This window comes from Schistocerca americana, chromosome X (assembly GCF_021461395.2).
Source record: "Schistocerca americana isolate TAMUIC-IGC-003095 chromosome X, iqSchAmer2.1, whole genome shotgun sequence".
NCBI classification, from domain to species: Eukaryota; Metazoa; Arthropoda; class Insecta; order Orthoptera; family Acrididae; genus Schistocerca; species Schistocerca americana.
In genome coordinates, this window is record NC_060130.1 from 941380935 (window position 1) to 941396216 (window position 15282).

General features: G+C 40.1%; 2 protein-coding genes across 7 annotated transcripts in view; one reads left to right on the forward strand and one right to left on the reverse strand.

Annotated features, from left to right (window-relative positions):
• LOC124555080 (acidic mammalian chitinase-like) overlaps window positions 1-9089 on the forward strand; it is a 183108-nt gene extending 174019 nt beyond the window's left edge. For 4 of the 5 annotated variants that reach the window (XM_047128870.1, XM_047128872.1, XM_047128871.1 and 1 more), the window contains one exon: window positions 8044-9089. In XM_047128870.1, coding sequence (XP_046984826.1) covers window positions 8044-8184 — 141 coding nt within the window. In that variant the 3' untranslated portion in view covers window positions 8185-9089. The remainder of the gene's footprint in view (window positions 1-8043) is intronic. The other variant, XR_006968516.1, reaches the window with a different exon arrangement.
• Window positions 9090-14191: 5102 nt separating this feature from the next.
• LOC124555347 (MYG1 exonuclease) overlaps window positions 14192-15282 on the reverse strand; it is a 35392-nt gene continuing 34301 nt past the window's right edge. For both annotated transcript variants that reach the window (XM_047129227.1, XM_047129226.1), the window contains one exon: window positions 14192-15281. In XM_047129227.1, coding sequence (XP_046985183.1) covers window positions 14254-15240 — 987 coding nt within the window. In that variant the 5' untranslated portion in view covers window positions 15241-15281 and the 3' untranslated portion in view covers window positions 14192-14253. The remainder of the gene's footprint in view (window position 15282) is intronic.

A 15282-nucleotide genomic window follows, 5' to 3' on the forward strand; every position in this document is an offset into this window, starting at 1 on the left:
CTACAGACAATGCAGTGGAGGAAGCTACTATCAAGGATTTAGCCTGACCGAGGAACATCACTGAGTGTTAGCCATCCTGCACCAGTTCTTGGATGCTTTCAGATCCAGAGTGGAGAAAAGTCAGACCAGAAAGCGTATGATAAAACACTATATCAGTACTGGGGATCATTGTCCAATTAGTCAGCACTCATATAGAGCATTACCAGCGAATGGTGGATAATCTGAGAAGAGGTGGAGAAATATGCTGCAAGGTCACATCATGGGACCTTCAGAGTGTCCTTGGTCCTCTCCTATGGTCCTTGTGAAGCAGAACGATGACATAGCATTACTGCGTCAACTATTGATGACTGAACAAAATCATGAAATAAGATGTTTACCCATTGTTGCCCATGGATGACACCCTGGACTGCTTGAAAGGAGCAAAGTATATCTTGATTGTAGACATGTGGTCAGACTACTGGCACATTGAGGCTGACTGGGATAACATTGCCTTCATAACTCCTGACAGCCTCTGAGTTGAAATTGCTAAAAGATGATAGCTTTTGCTTCCTAAGTACTCTCAAAGTCCAGAATGACTATTCTGCACCAAAGAATGAGAGCCATCAAGCTCCATCTGTACTAATTTGGTAAACCATTCACTGTTGTGGTGGACCACCATTCTCTAGGCTGGTAGATTAGCCTGAAAGATCTGTTGGGTTGATTGGCATGGGCACTGAGGCTCCAGTATGACATCACAGTGATATACAGAAGTGAAAGCTGACTGCCTTTCAAGGAATCCTTTGGTGGAACACAGCAGCATGGATGAAATCGGTTATCACTACATTAAATGATGTTTCCACGGAACAGGGGGAAGATCCAGGACTGCTGAAAGTCTTGGAGGAGGAACTGACCAAAGGAGAGTTCCAATTCAAAAATAGAACATTGTATAAGAGGAACTATGATATGATCTGATGGGATGGAAATGGTTGCTTGTCATCCTAACTTATCTACAGCTAGCTACCTTGAAGTTTTTCCGTAACACTCCAAACAAATGGTATTTGGGATTCATTAACCCTCTAAACAGAATCTGACAGACACACGTATTGCTGGTCAGGCCTCCACCAATCCAATAAGCACTATGTGAGCCACTGTAAGGAATCCCAGTAAAGCAAGCACATGCCACAATTACCTCCATGGGCACTGGTACCAATTCCACCAGCAACAGCAGCATTCCACTGGATTGGAATTGGTCTCTTTTGGAGGTTCCTGGAGTCCACAACTGGCAATCAATGGACATTAGTCTGCACTGGCTACCCTTCACTGTGCTGTCATCAATTTGTGCTGACTGCCAAAGCTTGGAAATTGTAAGGCACCTTGCACACTGAGGTGACTAAAGTCATGGGATACCTCCTAATATTATGTCAAACCTTCTTTTGCCTGGCATAGAGCAGCAACTCGATATGACATGGACTCAACAAGTCATTGGAAGCCACCTGCAGAAGTATTGAGCCACGGTGCCTCTACAGCAGTCCATAATTGCAAAGGTGTTGAGAGTGCAGGATTTAGTGCATGAACTGACCCCTCCCATGAATGTTAGATGGTATTCGTGTCGGGTGATCTGGATGGCCAAATCATTCTCTCAAAATGTCCTTCAAACCAACTGTGAACAGTTGTGGCTCGGTGACATGGTGCACTGTCATCCATAAAAATCTCATTGTTGTTTGGGAACATGAAGTCCCTAAATGGCTGAGATTGGTCTTAGCTGGACTGGAGAACCCAGTCCATTCCATGTAAACATAGCCCACAAGCCACCAGGAGCTTGCAACAGTACTTTGTTGACAACTTGGGTCCATTGCTTCATGGGATTTGCACCCTACTACTAGAGATGGGTCGAACTCGTTCATTCCCGTGAACGACTTCATTCATTTCACTCTTTGCCGTGAAGCATTCAAATGAAGTAGTTCATTCATGAAGTACGGAAGCCTGGCGAAGTTGCCCAGTTCGCCGCTCAGCCGCGGCTGCGCTCACTTCGCTTCGCTCGTACAATAAAGCTTCGTAATACTTCATAATTTTACCAACAGATGGCCGAACTATGCAGTAACGTGCACGCAATGTTTTACGCTCTTACAGCGTCTGAGTTAACTTAAATAGAGCATGGTCGAGGGGGACAAAGGAAAAATAAACAGAGGAGCCTGTCACGTATAAAGAAAGTATTACATTTAATCTTGCTCGACATTTTCTCACGAAGCGCCCAAAAAAGTCTTTATATGCCAAATTAAACATTATTTGTTGTATTCATGGACTGAAAACTAGGGCTACCAACGAAATGCAGTCCAATTTTATGTTCCTTTTAAAACTTAATCCAAAATAAAACGAGTATGTTTACCACTGTCACAAAGTCTATATACCTATGTTAGTAATTATTCAGAAGTTTTCCTGTAGATTTTATTTTTGTTGAGAATAATAACCCTCCAGATTCAAAACGTAAACTGTCACCTGTAGTCATTGGTACGATTTCACGTAAAATCCCTCTTTCAGTGTTATTAACAAACCTTTTATTTTCATGTTGGCTGTTCATGCTCACACAGCCAGCCTCTTCGTTTGTATCTTTAATATTCATTTGTCTGCAAGTGCTGCCAACGGTAGGCTACCCGCACATGCGAAGTTTAACTGCACAAATAGTCACGGGTTATGATGTCAGCACTGCAGGAAGCAGCTGACGCTGCATTCTCCTTGCCCCTCACCTCCCCAACCCCTCATAAACCTATCATTCCCCACAAACACCACGCGATTCGTCGACAGGCAGTAGAGGGAGGACTGAAGTGAAGGGAGGATGAGTGACGTAGCGCCAATGTAGTGGGAGAGGGGGAGGGAGTGAGTGAACTAGAAAAAAGTGTGGAGTGTGCTATCTGTGAAGAGTTTGAAGTACCAGTTCATTGAAATTGAGTGGTTAGTTCACACTTTAATGGAGTGAAGCGTTCATTTGAACGACTCATTCACGAGCTCCCCATCACTAATTCCTAACGATTTCCTAAATAGAATGTCTCATGTATCTTGCTCCAACTACAATTCTGCAGTCAAAGCCTGTTAATTCCCATCATGCGGCCATAATTATGTTGGAAACATGTTTACATGGGTCGCCTAAGTACAAACGACAGCTCTGCCAATGCACTGCCTTTTTATACCTTGTGTATGCAATACTATCACTATCCCATGCCTTTTGTCACCTCAGAGTAGCAGATATCATTATGAAGTACAGAGCACTCAGTGTGATGCTTTCTGATTGTAAAGAAATTTTTCCAGTTAACACTTGGACAGAGGTAACTTCATGTTGTTACACCACTCACAAGATGACAACTGCTTACCACCCACATATGAATGGCCTCACAGAATGCTTTAATAAGATACTGGCCAATATGCTCTTGATGTTGAGACTCAGGGGGACTATGTGAAACACTGCATCAGAACCTAAGAAGCAAGACAGCTGGCTTGCATCTGAACTCTAGATGCCCAGAAAAAGGACTGAGAGCACTATAATGCCACGCACTGGCTATTGAGGTACAATCTGGGAGACTTGGTATGGGTTTTTACATCTGCACAAAAAGTGGAATTATTGGAAAAGTTACTAAAATGCTACTTTGGACCATATCATATCCTTTGTCACTTCTTGGATGTCAGATATGAATTTGAGGATTAGCACCCTTCACCAAGAAGACAAAATCACGAGAGCTGGTGTCCATCTCCTTTGTATGAAGTGCTACTGCAATCATGAGATGCATGTCAACAATGTGGACTTCTCATTCAAGGAGACTGAGGACCTGCTTGACAATTGTGGAGTTTCAATAGGAGGGCCTACATTCTATGATCATAGTGAAGGAGGTGTCACTACACCACCAGAATGAAAAAATCCACTACTGCTGCCTTACAAGAGGCCACTGACAAGACCTAAAGACAGGGTGTCTGTAGTCAGCTCTGATGAGAACTTCTGCAACAGTGGATCACTGTTCCTTCAGGAGAGGGATAAATGCCATGAGTTGTGCTTAGCACTGTTGGCTGGTGTGATGTGACTCACCAGTTCACAGCCACTCACCAGCAATTATTTGACATTTAATATTTATCATTGCTGAAAGGTTCTCGAAATTTCTCATGTATATTTAGGAATACTCTTTGTGTAAATAGCAGCACATTCCAACCAGGAGTTCAGTTCAGTCTGGATGTTGGTGTTCATGATAAACATGCTTTCAGTGCTAATTGTTTTTCCCAGCCAATTTTTTATTTTTCCAGGGTTGTACTGTACTTTCTCCCTAACCAACTTTCATCAATTCAATAACAAAATCTGTGAATTTTGTCAATATATTGGACTGTAATAGAGACTATACTCGGAAAAAAGACTTACAATGAACATGGTTTATTTTAACCAAGAAATAACCATACCCAGATCTGACAACAGAATTAAGTGTAAAATGTAATTTGAACAAAAAATTACATGATAATTAGAATGAGACTAGGTTGCCAAGGAAGTAAAACATTAATAAACATTTACATTAGGAGCAATCAGCTGTTGGGAGGACATAGACATAAAAACAAATTGCATTACCTATGTCAGTAAAAAATTACACTTTCTAAAAAGAGATCTAAGACTAAAATTCAAATGGAATTTGAGCAAAACAATTATGAAACTTCCTAGCAGATTGAAACTGTGTGCCAGACCGAGACTCGAACTCGGGACCTTTGCCTTTTGCGGGCAAGTGCTCTGCCATCTGTAAGGTTTGCAGGAGAGTTTCTGTGAAGTTTGGAAGGTAGGAGACGAGATACTGGCTGAAGAAAAGCTGTGAGGATGGGGCGTGAGTCGTGCTTGGGTAGCTCAGTTGGTAGAGCACTTGCCCACGAAAGGCAATGGTCCCGAGTTCGAGTCTCAGTCCAGCACACAGTTTTAATCTGCCAGGAAGTTTCATAGCAGCGCACACTCCGCTGCAGAGTGTAAATCTCATTATGAAAACAATTATGGGTGTAATAGTAATAGACTAGTCTGATAAGGACACAGACATGAACATGAAAAGAAGTCATAAGAAATTAGGTTTTAGTGGTGGAACTACTACTTCAATCTAACAAACATCTGTGATCTTGACTGCATCATGAATAGCTGTGAGAGAGGTTTCAATAATATTTTTCACCAGAATGGAGTTATCAGAGTAACCTCATTCAAGGCTGGCATCATCATGGAAGAGACTGCAAACAACCCCAATAAACCACCTCACGTTTTCATGTCCGCTCTTGATTCAGATAGCCATAATCCAGAACTGACTGATACGAACATGATCCCCATCAAATTCTTTGAGGATATCCTGTCCTGACATGATTTCTACTTGATTTTGGAACTCCTGGGCAATGCATGATTCTCATGACTAAAAATGTGATTTAAGGTAATGAGATGTGTTCTTGTGCTATACCTGTCTTTTCTCATGGTCAGTGTTAATTGCCACTTCTGGGTCTAATCATGGGATGCCCTTTGTAAAAGAATATGCCAGGGACAATTCACCTAGACTTTTTGATTCCATAACCTTCATAAATGTGATGCACTCATTCCAGAATGTCAAGACATTTTTCTTTGATGTGTCACATTGACCTAGAGCTTTTTTTTAGTTCTGTGCCAGATATCCACTTTCTAAGGTTGCAACTAATTAATGTTGTTACTCAGATCTACACACACACACACACACACACACACACACACACACACACACACGAGTTATCACCATATTGTTCCTGGAGACACACACACACACACCCCAAGCTGTGAGTGAACTGTGAGAGCAGCACTGCACTGAGCCAAGCAAAAATCTCTGCCCAGAAGCAAATCAGATACCATACTTTTTCCAGGATGCTGGGCAACCCCATGTACTTCACTTATGATCCTACTTTTAAATTCGGAGTAAATGTGATTAAGATGTGGCAGTAAAAATGGCATTACAGTTGTAGTTTCAAATTGCATACAATACACTCATATCACATGGTCTGGGGCATCGGCAGTTCACATCTTTCCTGGAAGAATTCAACTGAGAATATTATGATGTGCCTCATTTTTGTGGTGTACTACACCCATTGGGTATTAGATCTTACTTTTCTAACTGATCTGACCAAGCATCCGAATGTCTTGAGCACAACTTTGAATGGCAAACATACAGAAACAAATTAATCATAAACAAACAAATTATTGTAGAGTGTAAAGCAACTTTCATAAAGTTCATGCGTGTACTTTCCAAACAATACACTAATTGTACATAGAAGAAATCTGAAAAGTAGGCACTGAATGAACATTTCAATGGATTTGATATCTATACTTTCTGAGAGAGAACTTTGACACTAAATTTAGAGGTTTAAATAATTTTGAATGTGATTTTAATACTTCTGCAACTTCTTTTGCAGCGGACATTGCAAGGGCATCCTGAAATTCTATTGGACCTCAGACTCAGTGTAATCGTATGATGAGTGAATGATTTCATACTGTGGGAACACTGGAAATAATCTGCAAGAATATCCCTTGTGAACAGTTCCCAAAGTTGTTTACAATAGCTGCTCGAGTCTGCAATCAGAACCACAAATTCATGAAACTGTTTATTCAGTCAGGCCAACGGCCTTGCCGCAATGGTAAAAACGTTTCCTGTCAGATCACCAAAATTAAGAGCTGTATGCCGGGCTAGCACTTGGATGGGTAACCATCCAAGCTGCTGAACACTGTTCACAAGCAGAGTGCACTCAGCCCTTGAGAGACAAACTGAGGAGTGGCTCCAATGTCTGACATGGCTAGGAGAGCTATATGCTGACCACATGCCCATCCATATCCAAATCCAGTGCCACCTATGGACTGAGTATAAGGCAGCTTGTCGGTACTGTTGGGCCTTCATGGCCTGCTTGGACCGAGTTTTTTAGTTTTAGTTTATTCAGTCATGAAATCGAAGCTTACGAGTAGTCTCATGTTTGTTGTAGGACTGGTGTGTAACTCCTAATCAGCAAATGAATCGCTCCACAAATTTTAACAAAAGGGCATTAAAAATGATGTTGAGTGATGTACAAGTGTTTCTTTTTAGCAAGCTGCAGGCCTGCTCCAGCCTCTATACTTCTGTGTAACATTAAATGAAAAGTGTTAATAGATATTTAATAGCATGCATTCTTTTTGTGACCATGAAATTCAAAATGTATTATAATGATTCAAAACTGAGTGGACTAAAACACTGTACAGTGGAAAAGTGCTTTCGAACTACATTGACAGGACTGCTGTAGTCACTGGGAAGCTTCTCACATCGGCTTAAGTGCACATACACTGCACTCTCATGGTGACAGACCTACACGCAAGCAGCCAGGTAGTCCTTAATTCCTCACTGTATTTTCCACAGAAAGCTGTTGCAGTTGGAATAACAGCCAGCTACAGGAACCAAGGCATGTCAGTAGGACTTATTAGTCCTCATCAGACTCGGCCGATTTAAATTTATTTAATTTGAGTTGATATAAACATCCTGATAATGGTATAGTGTTAGGAGCTGTTAATTATAACTTTGTGGAGATTACTAATTTTCATCTTTCTAATTTATTGTAATTAATTTTTTTCCAGTCACTATGTGCAGTTTGGAACCTACAATAGGATTCCATCCTGCAAATGCTTAAAATTCGAGAAATTACATGAGGTTCACAGTATTCAGTGCTCCATGAAATTCAGTTTTGAACAGCATACAACAGAACGGCTGAAATAATGAAACAAATCTTTATTGGCAGTGTGACTTGTCATATGTAGGTGGTATAAAACTAAGGGAAGTATGGGATATTATTTTAGGGTAACTCATTGAGCAAAGCTAGTGTGTCATGTTAAGACATCATGCTGCTGTGGTCAACATCTGTGTGTGCAAACCCTGTTGCTGCCAACTTTTATTATGACAGTTTCTCTATTAGCATGCATTGTCTTTTACTCAGCGACAGTGATGTGTATTTTCATGAGGGGTTTTTTGTTTGCTCAGCACTGAAGTAGGAATTTGCAAAAGAGTACCATTAAATTTGTTTCTCTTGTTACAGGCAAAGTATATCGCCAGTGGCTCTTATGGAGGAGCAATGGTATTTTCTCTCAATGTAGACGACCATCAAGGTGTGTGTGCTGGTACAACATTCTTGCTGACAACACAGATAAGGAATATTCTAGGAGTTTCTTGGCAGTAAGATGATACCAACTTCTCTTGTAAGCAGTCTACCATGATAAGACATCCACAAAACACAAGTGGATGAAGTTCACCGAAACAGAATTGAATGATGTATGTACTTCAGTACTGTTTCCAGGCAAAAATGAATCAACTTTGTCACTTTTCGAAGTTGTTTATAAGCCCAAGATGCTTAGAAGGGCTGGAATTAAAGACAGATAACCCGTATTATTGGTGTTACAGATGAAGTTCCAATAGTTTGTGTTTGCATGTATCCAACTATAAATGACACACAGCCTTTTACTTTCAGTTACATTTTTAGTACCATTTGACAACCCCAAGTGTGGTCTAGGTCATTGCAGCAACTAATGTCAGGTGGCAAAAGTGATGCAGTTACTTCTCAGTTGAAACACAGAACTTGTCTTCACAGAGCTGTACATTGGCTTGCTTGTAATATTAAATTGACCAACAAATAGAAAAGTGTGACTTTTAGAAAAAATATGACAAGTTGTTTTTGGGATCAGCTATGAATTCATTCAACATGGTGAATCAGTGTGTAGTATCCTGATGTACTTACTTGGAAATTTGCAAAGAAGTACATTCATGATCATGCAGCACAGGCTTTCGCGGCCAGTGTAGGCACAAGTATTTTCCTTAGAACATGACATAATTCGCAGAAACCCCATGTCAATAAGGAAGTATATTCATGATCACAGTCCATAAGGAATTTCCGATTTACAGTTGGACTGTACCAGTGTGTACCTAGTTTATATCCCTGCCTCTCATTTTATCAATCAGCATGAATATTGTGGTGATCCACAAACTTGGATCACAGGTGGGATTGTCAAGCGATTCAGTTAGATTCCAGTTTAAACAAATGTTGTGATGTAACTGAATGTTAATAAAATTTTATCTACAGCTCTATTACAGATTTCGTTTGTAATTTATTCTCCTTATTTGAATAAGAAAGTTCAGATACAACACTCATTTATGGGACTGAACTCTGGTTAAGTTTTGTATACACCAAAAGTGTGTTTTAATCCTGATTTAGATACTCGTCTAAAAGCTTTCAGCCAGGGATGGCTGAGAACAAGTGCTGATTTCTGTTGCCGCATATGGACAGACAGAAAATTTCACAACCTTCTGTCATTGAGGTTACCACATAATCATGACTCATTTATTTTCAAAATCAAAAAAAGCCTTTCATGCACATATGTTGATCAAAATATTGTTTACCACATTTGCATCCTCACTATGGAGACGTGGACACACTTCTGATGAGTGCAATATACAGAATTCCTGGACATTTTTAAAGTAAAAGGATTTGTCTTGAGCATGAATTACATTCCAGATCTATTAGTTCCAGCCACACATGCACAATGGTGCTCTCAACTCAAACGGCAAATAGTCTCAAAAATTGCTCAAAAACTGGTGTAAGATCCTCACAATGTTTACAAAATTATTCTTGTATTTCTATCAACACCACAATGAATCCTTCAAAATTCACATTTTCTTTACTGCTGTTGATCTTCGGAAAGAAGGTGTCCCATCCATAATGCGGTTTTCTTTTTAAATGCATCCCCACAAGATCAGAAATAAGTCGGTTCTCACCTTGCAATGTCTAATTGTTGGCACTGTGCAGTAAAGTCTACTTGAAATGTGAGGTTTGTAAACCATTTCGGACAATCTAATTTTTGTTTGTGCTTTCCTTTTTACCCTCATAAATTCTACAACAGCGGGTCTTAATTCAAAAAATTGTTTCAGGCATGCTTCTCGACTTAACCAATGTAAGTCACAGTAAAATATAACATCTCCCTCCTCTTCACTCATTTCCATCAAAAGCTGTTGCAGCTGATGGTACAATAATGTGTAAGGCTTCAGAAAATTTACTATTTGTACCTTAATTTCATCACGTGCTCCATGCCTGCAAAGTTAGAATACAGTGCTTCTTGATGTACAGAACAATGAATCCCATAGAAATGGGGTGATCAATTTAAGTTTTTCCTTTTTCATAGTCAAATTTTTAAACTCTTGCTGTGTGATATTGTAATTTCATTCCACAGCAAATCTGTGGTATCTGTCGATTATGCTACTGCAAAACAGATATCGTGAATTCTCACCCTTCTCTTCTGTCATTCATTTTTAAAGGCTTGTGACTAAAGGCTTGCGATGACTGCCTCCTTTGTACAAAAAGCCACTTAAACTCTGAAATTCCTTTATAACAAACAAATAGCAAAGGATAAATATTGCTGAAGCCACAATTCAGCCAAAGTGAAGGCAGTGGTGCCAACCAAAAAATGTTGCACCAAATGCTGGCAGAAATTGCATCACAGTGTACTACTAAATGAATATAATGCTGCATCAAGCAGTTCTGAGAAGGATTGAGCAAAGCCGAGATGTACCAAGACAGGCTAAGCATCTGACTGCACGCATGCAGTTTTGCACACTGACTGACCCTGCTTTAAGCAATACATTTTCTTGTCTTGTAAAATTTCCCCCCTCACAATTGTGTCTCCTCTATGGTATAATACCATGACCTCACAATTAAATAAGTCCAGGAAAAATATCTGCTTTGTGATTTACTTTTCACAATTCAAATTAATAACAAGTTTCTGTGTGACAGCAGAAATCTAATTTTGAATCGAATACTGTGCACTAAATCCAGTTTTCTCTTTACCCACACCTCCTTGCCAATTGACTGAAAATAATAGTGAATTGGAGCCCAGTTTGATACTCTCACATTGTTGGAAAGCTATCTATATCACGTAGCAGATCAAAGCAGATTCACGAAGTAGTAAGCAGATTCACAAACTAGTGGCAATGAAGGGGGCAAGTGTGCCTGGCAGATTTGACATGTTGAAGTGGCCATCACAGCAGCAATTGAGAGCAGAGGGTACAGCCACCTGCAGATTGTTTCTCACATAGGAGCAAAAGCCAGGCTTTAAAATACTCTTATCAAGTCTTGAGCTCTGCACCAAATAATGATAATATGAAAATATTAGTGGTAAACTGATGAAAATTTTCAAAAAATGACAATTCAAAGCTCTCATAAGCTATAGAGCAAAAATAATGCACAGCACCATCAATTGGATAAAATCATAAAATGAAATCTTCCCAGTAAAAGGCCCAGTCGAACAGGGTGCGGGCAGTGGCTGCAGCTGGGCATGGACTACCTTATGTTGCACACAACAGCATCATCCCCATCAAATACAAGGTGCATACTTGTACCTGACCTCTCTTGCCTGTAGCAGGCAGCTGTCACGTTGTGATTTTCTACAGCGACAGTAGCAGGTAAGGGTGACAAACATAGGAAGAAACTCAAAAATTATATGATCTGTTACATGCAAACATTTTTCTACAATACACCAACACCAACCACAAAAATGTATTTGGGGGGGGGGGGGGGGGGGGAAGGCAGCAACTTGGAAGAAAATAAGTACAAGTCTGAATCAAAGCAGTAATAATTTATTCTGTATATTTAGAAATAAGTGTATACTTGGATAAATACATATTTCAGATTGTGATTATTCCTATGCTGAGTAGGCTTGTACATACGAGGTGCATTCAAGTTCTAACGCCTACGATTTTTTTTCTAATTAACTACTCACCTGAAATCGATGAAACTGGTGTTACTTCTCGACGTAATCGCTCTGCAGACGTACACATTTTTCACAATGCTGATGCCATGATTCCATGGCAGCGGCGAAGGCTTCTTTAGGAGTCTGTTTTGACCACTGGAAAATCGCTGAGGCAATAGCAGCACGGCTGGTGAATGTGCGGCCACGGAGTGTCTTTCATTGTTGGAAAAAGCCAAAAGTCACTAGGAGCCAGGTCAGGTGAGTAGGGAGCATGAGGAATCACTTCAAAGTTGTTATCACGAAGAAACTGTTGCGTAACGTAGCTGTGCGGGTGCGTTGTTTTGGTGAAACAGCACACGTGCAGCCCTTCCCGGACGTTTTTGTTGCAGTGCAGGAAGGAATTTGTTCTTCAAAACATTTTCGTAGGATGCACCTGTTACCGTAGTGCCCTTTGGAATGCAATGGGTAAGGATTATGCCCTCGCTGTCCCAGAACATGGACACCATCATTTTCTCCAGCACTGGCGGTTACCCTAAATTTTTTTGGTGGCGGTGAATCTGTGTGCTTCCATTGAGCTGACTGGCACTTTGTTTCTGGATTGAAAAATGGCATCCACGTCTCATCCATTGTCACAACCGACAAAAAGAAAGTCCCATTCATGCTGCCGTTGTGCGTCAACATTGCTTGGCAACATGCCACACGGGCAGCCATGTGGTCGTCCGTCAGCATTCGTGGCACCCACCTGGTTGACACTTTTCGCATTTTCAGGTCGTCATGCAGGATTGTGTACACAGAACCCACAGAAATGCCAACACTGGAGGCGATCTGTTCAACAGTCATTCGGCGATCCCCCAAAACAATTCTCTCCACTTTCACGATCATGTCGTCAGACCAGCTTGTGCGAGCCTGAGGTTGTTTCGGTTTGTTGTCACACGATGTTCTGCCTTCATTAAACTGTCGCACCCACGAACGCACTTTTGACACATCCATAACTCCATCACCACATGTCTCCTTCAACTGTCTATGAATTTCAATTGGTTTCACACCACGCAAATTCAGAAAACAAATGATTGCATGCTGTTCAAGTAAGGAAAACGTCGCCATTTTAAGTATTTAAAACAGTTCCATCTGCCGTACGGTGCTGTAATCTCTGGGACGTATTGACAATGAATGCGGCCTCATTTTAAAACAATGCGCATGTTTCTATCTCTTTCCAGTCCGGAGAAAAGAAAAAAATCTGAGGCCTTAGAACTTGAATGCACCTCGTAGTAATAATACATTATTATTCTGGCAAATATTTAATAAAATTCTCAGATGTCTATTTTCACTTTGTATATTTTGATAAGACAATTATGCACAACTGTAGCTAGATAAGATTTTCCACTCAATGAACCTATGTAACAGTTCCCATGGTTCATGAGTTATATGAAATAACCGAGGAAACAGTCTTCCTTGCAAAGAAAGTCAAAGTCATCATAGTCTTCTTGTTTACTATATCATGCAACTACTTGCTCGACTTTCGTGTACTTATATTTACCGCAAAACACCTAACTTACTTACAATGAGCACCATTCAACAAACAGATCGCTGCACCCTGTCCGGTCTCCGTTAAGTCACAGCTGACCATAGAAGGCAACAGTCCATTCTGCCCTCATGGCCAGATCGCCGTCTGAGTCTTAGATGTTTTTAGAAAAGATGGGCTCCATGTGATGGAGAGTGTGCAGTTGTAGCCGTAGACAATAATTTTAAACCAACTAAAGTAGAAATGTAGTCTGCATCTGAAATGGTTTTGGCAGAAATAATGATCCAAAATGCGATGAAAGTTCTAGTGATGCCACTGTCAAATTTTTTATACATTGGTATTTACTTATTGGTCTACTGTGTAGTCCCATTTTTAAGTCTTTCATAGTGTCATTTTAACAGTTACTACCATTGTGGGATTTCTTCATTTTATTACATGTGTAGGTACATGAAACAACATAGTCATCAACTATTAAAATTGTTATAACGAGATACTTCAATTCTGGCCATTATTACCTTGTAAAAATTGTATGTTACAGAAGCAGTCACACTGTAAATGAATAATCTTATGTATTTTACCATGAACCCTCATTCACTAAAGCTACAGGTGCTTTAGTTCAAATTTCGAAAATTTCCGATTCCCCTTTAATTTGGTGTACAAATAATACTTACCTAAATATTTCAATTTTCAAAAGTGGTACTGATCCATTTGTCATGAAATTTCAAAACTATTTCACCATTCACTGCAAGACTAATTAATACCCCCCCCCCCCTCCCCAACACACACACACACACACACACACACACACACACACACACACACAGCTGGTCAGGTTGTTTATGCCCATGTAGCATCTGCTGGAAAAAAAATCTTTACAACACAAAATTGATGAATGCCATATGTTATCATACATACACAAAGGTAATGACTGGGTTGGTACATAGTACTTTAATGTTATCAGTGCACAGACATTTTAAACACTGTGAAAACACTAAGCTGTTAGTGACTTAGCAGCCATTTCAAGAACACCAGTGTATGTTTTATTTCCTCCAATAAAACCTGTCGTATGAACAAAAATACAACCTGCAATCCCAGCTTTTACACTCAACTCTTCATCTCTCAAACCACGCCAAGCTTCACATAAGAACTTGCGACACACGAAGCTTTGTGGTGCAATGGGTACACCCTGGACTCTCCATTTCCCTGCTTGATCTTGAAACAGCACATATTTTATAGTTGGCTCGATGTGTAACTTTTCTTCCAGCTCAAAGAGATGATCCTTCCAAGGGCAACCACCATTTGACAGTAACATTATCTCACCAGAAGGATGTGTCTCATAACGGTTATTTACTGCCTTACGAACAATATCATGAGCAGGCCACCAAACGTGGGCCCAATATTTTATGTGGTCTTCAAATTCTTTTCCAACAAGGCAATAGGCTTCGTTAAATCTATCTATGTCACTGTCACTTACACCATTCCAAAATGGATTTAACCTTGCGACACGAGCTGATAAGTTGGTGCAAATTCTGTAACTTGGTTCGCCGTTGAACATAGGTACTCCATTATCAATGCCATCTATTTCTTGAATGAAGAATTCATATACCTTGTCATATACAGCAGATATTAGTTTGTCATCAGTTGAGTCTAGGATTATCTTCAATATTCTATGGCCAAAATGGAAATACACAAGACCAGCACTGCTAAGTTTAGTTTTCCACTTATACTTTTCAGACAGTGAACTCATACTTTCATCAAAATTTCTCTGATGATGGTCATAGTAATGCTTTGATGGGTCATAAACACCACCAACATCAACAACAACATCACATTCTTTTATAATAGCTTCCTCTCTAGTTCTGACAATTTTTGCATCATTATATTCCGGCAATCTCTTCAACATATAGCAAGCAAGAGTTTCGTCACAGTGGAAAATCCCATCATGAGTGCAAATTCTTGGTCTAGACACAGAACACATTTTCCCAGATGTATTAGAAACAGAAAGTGTACCAGCACTACC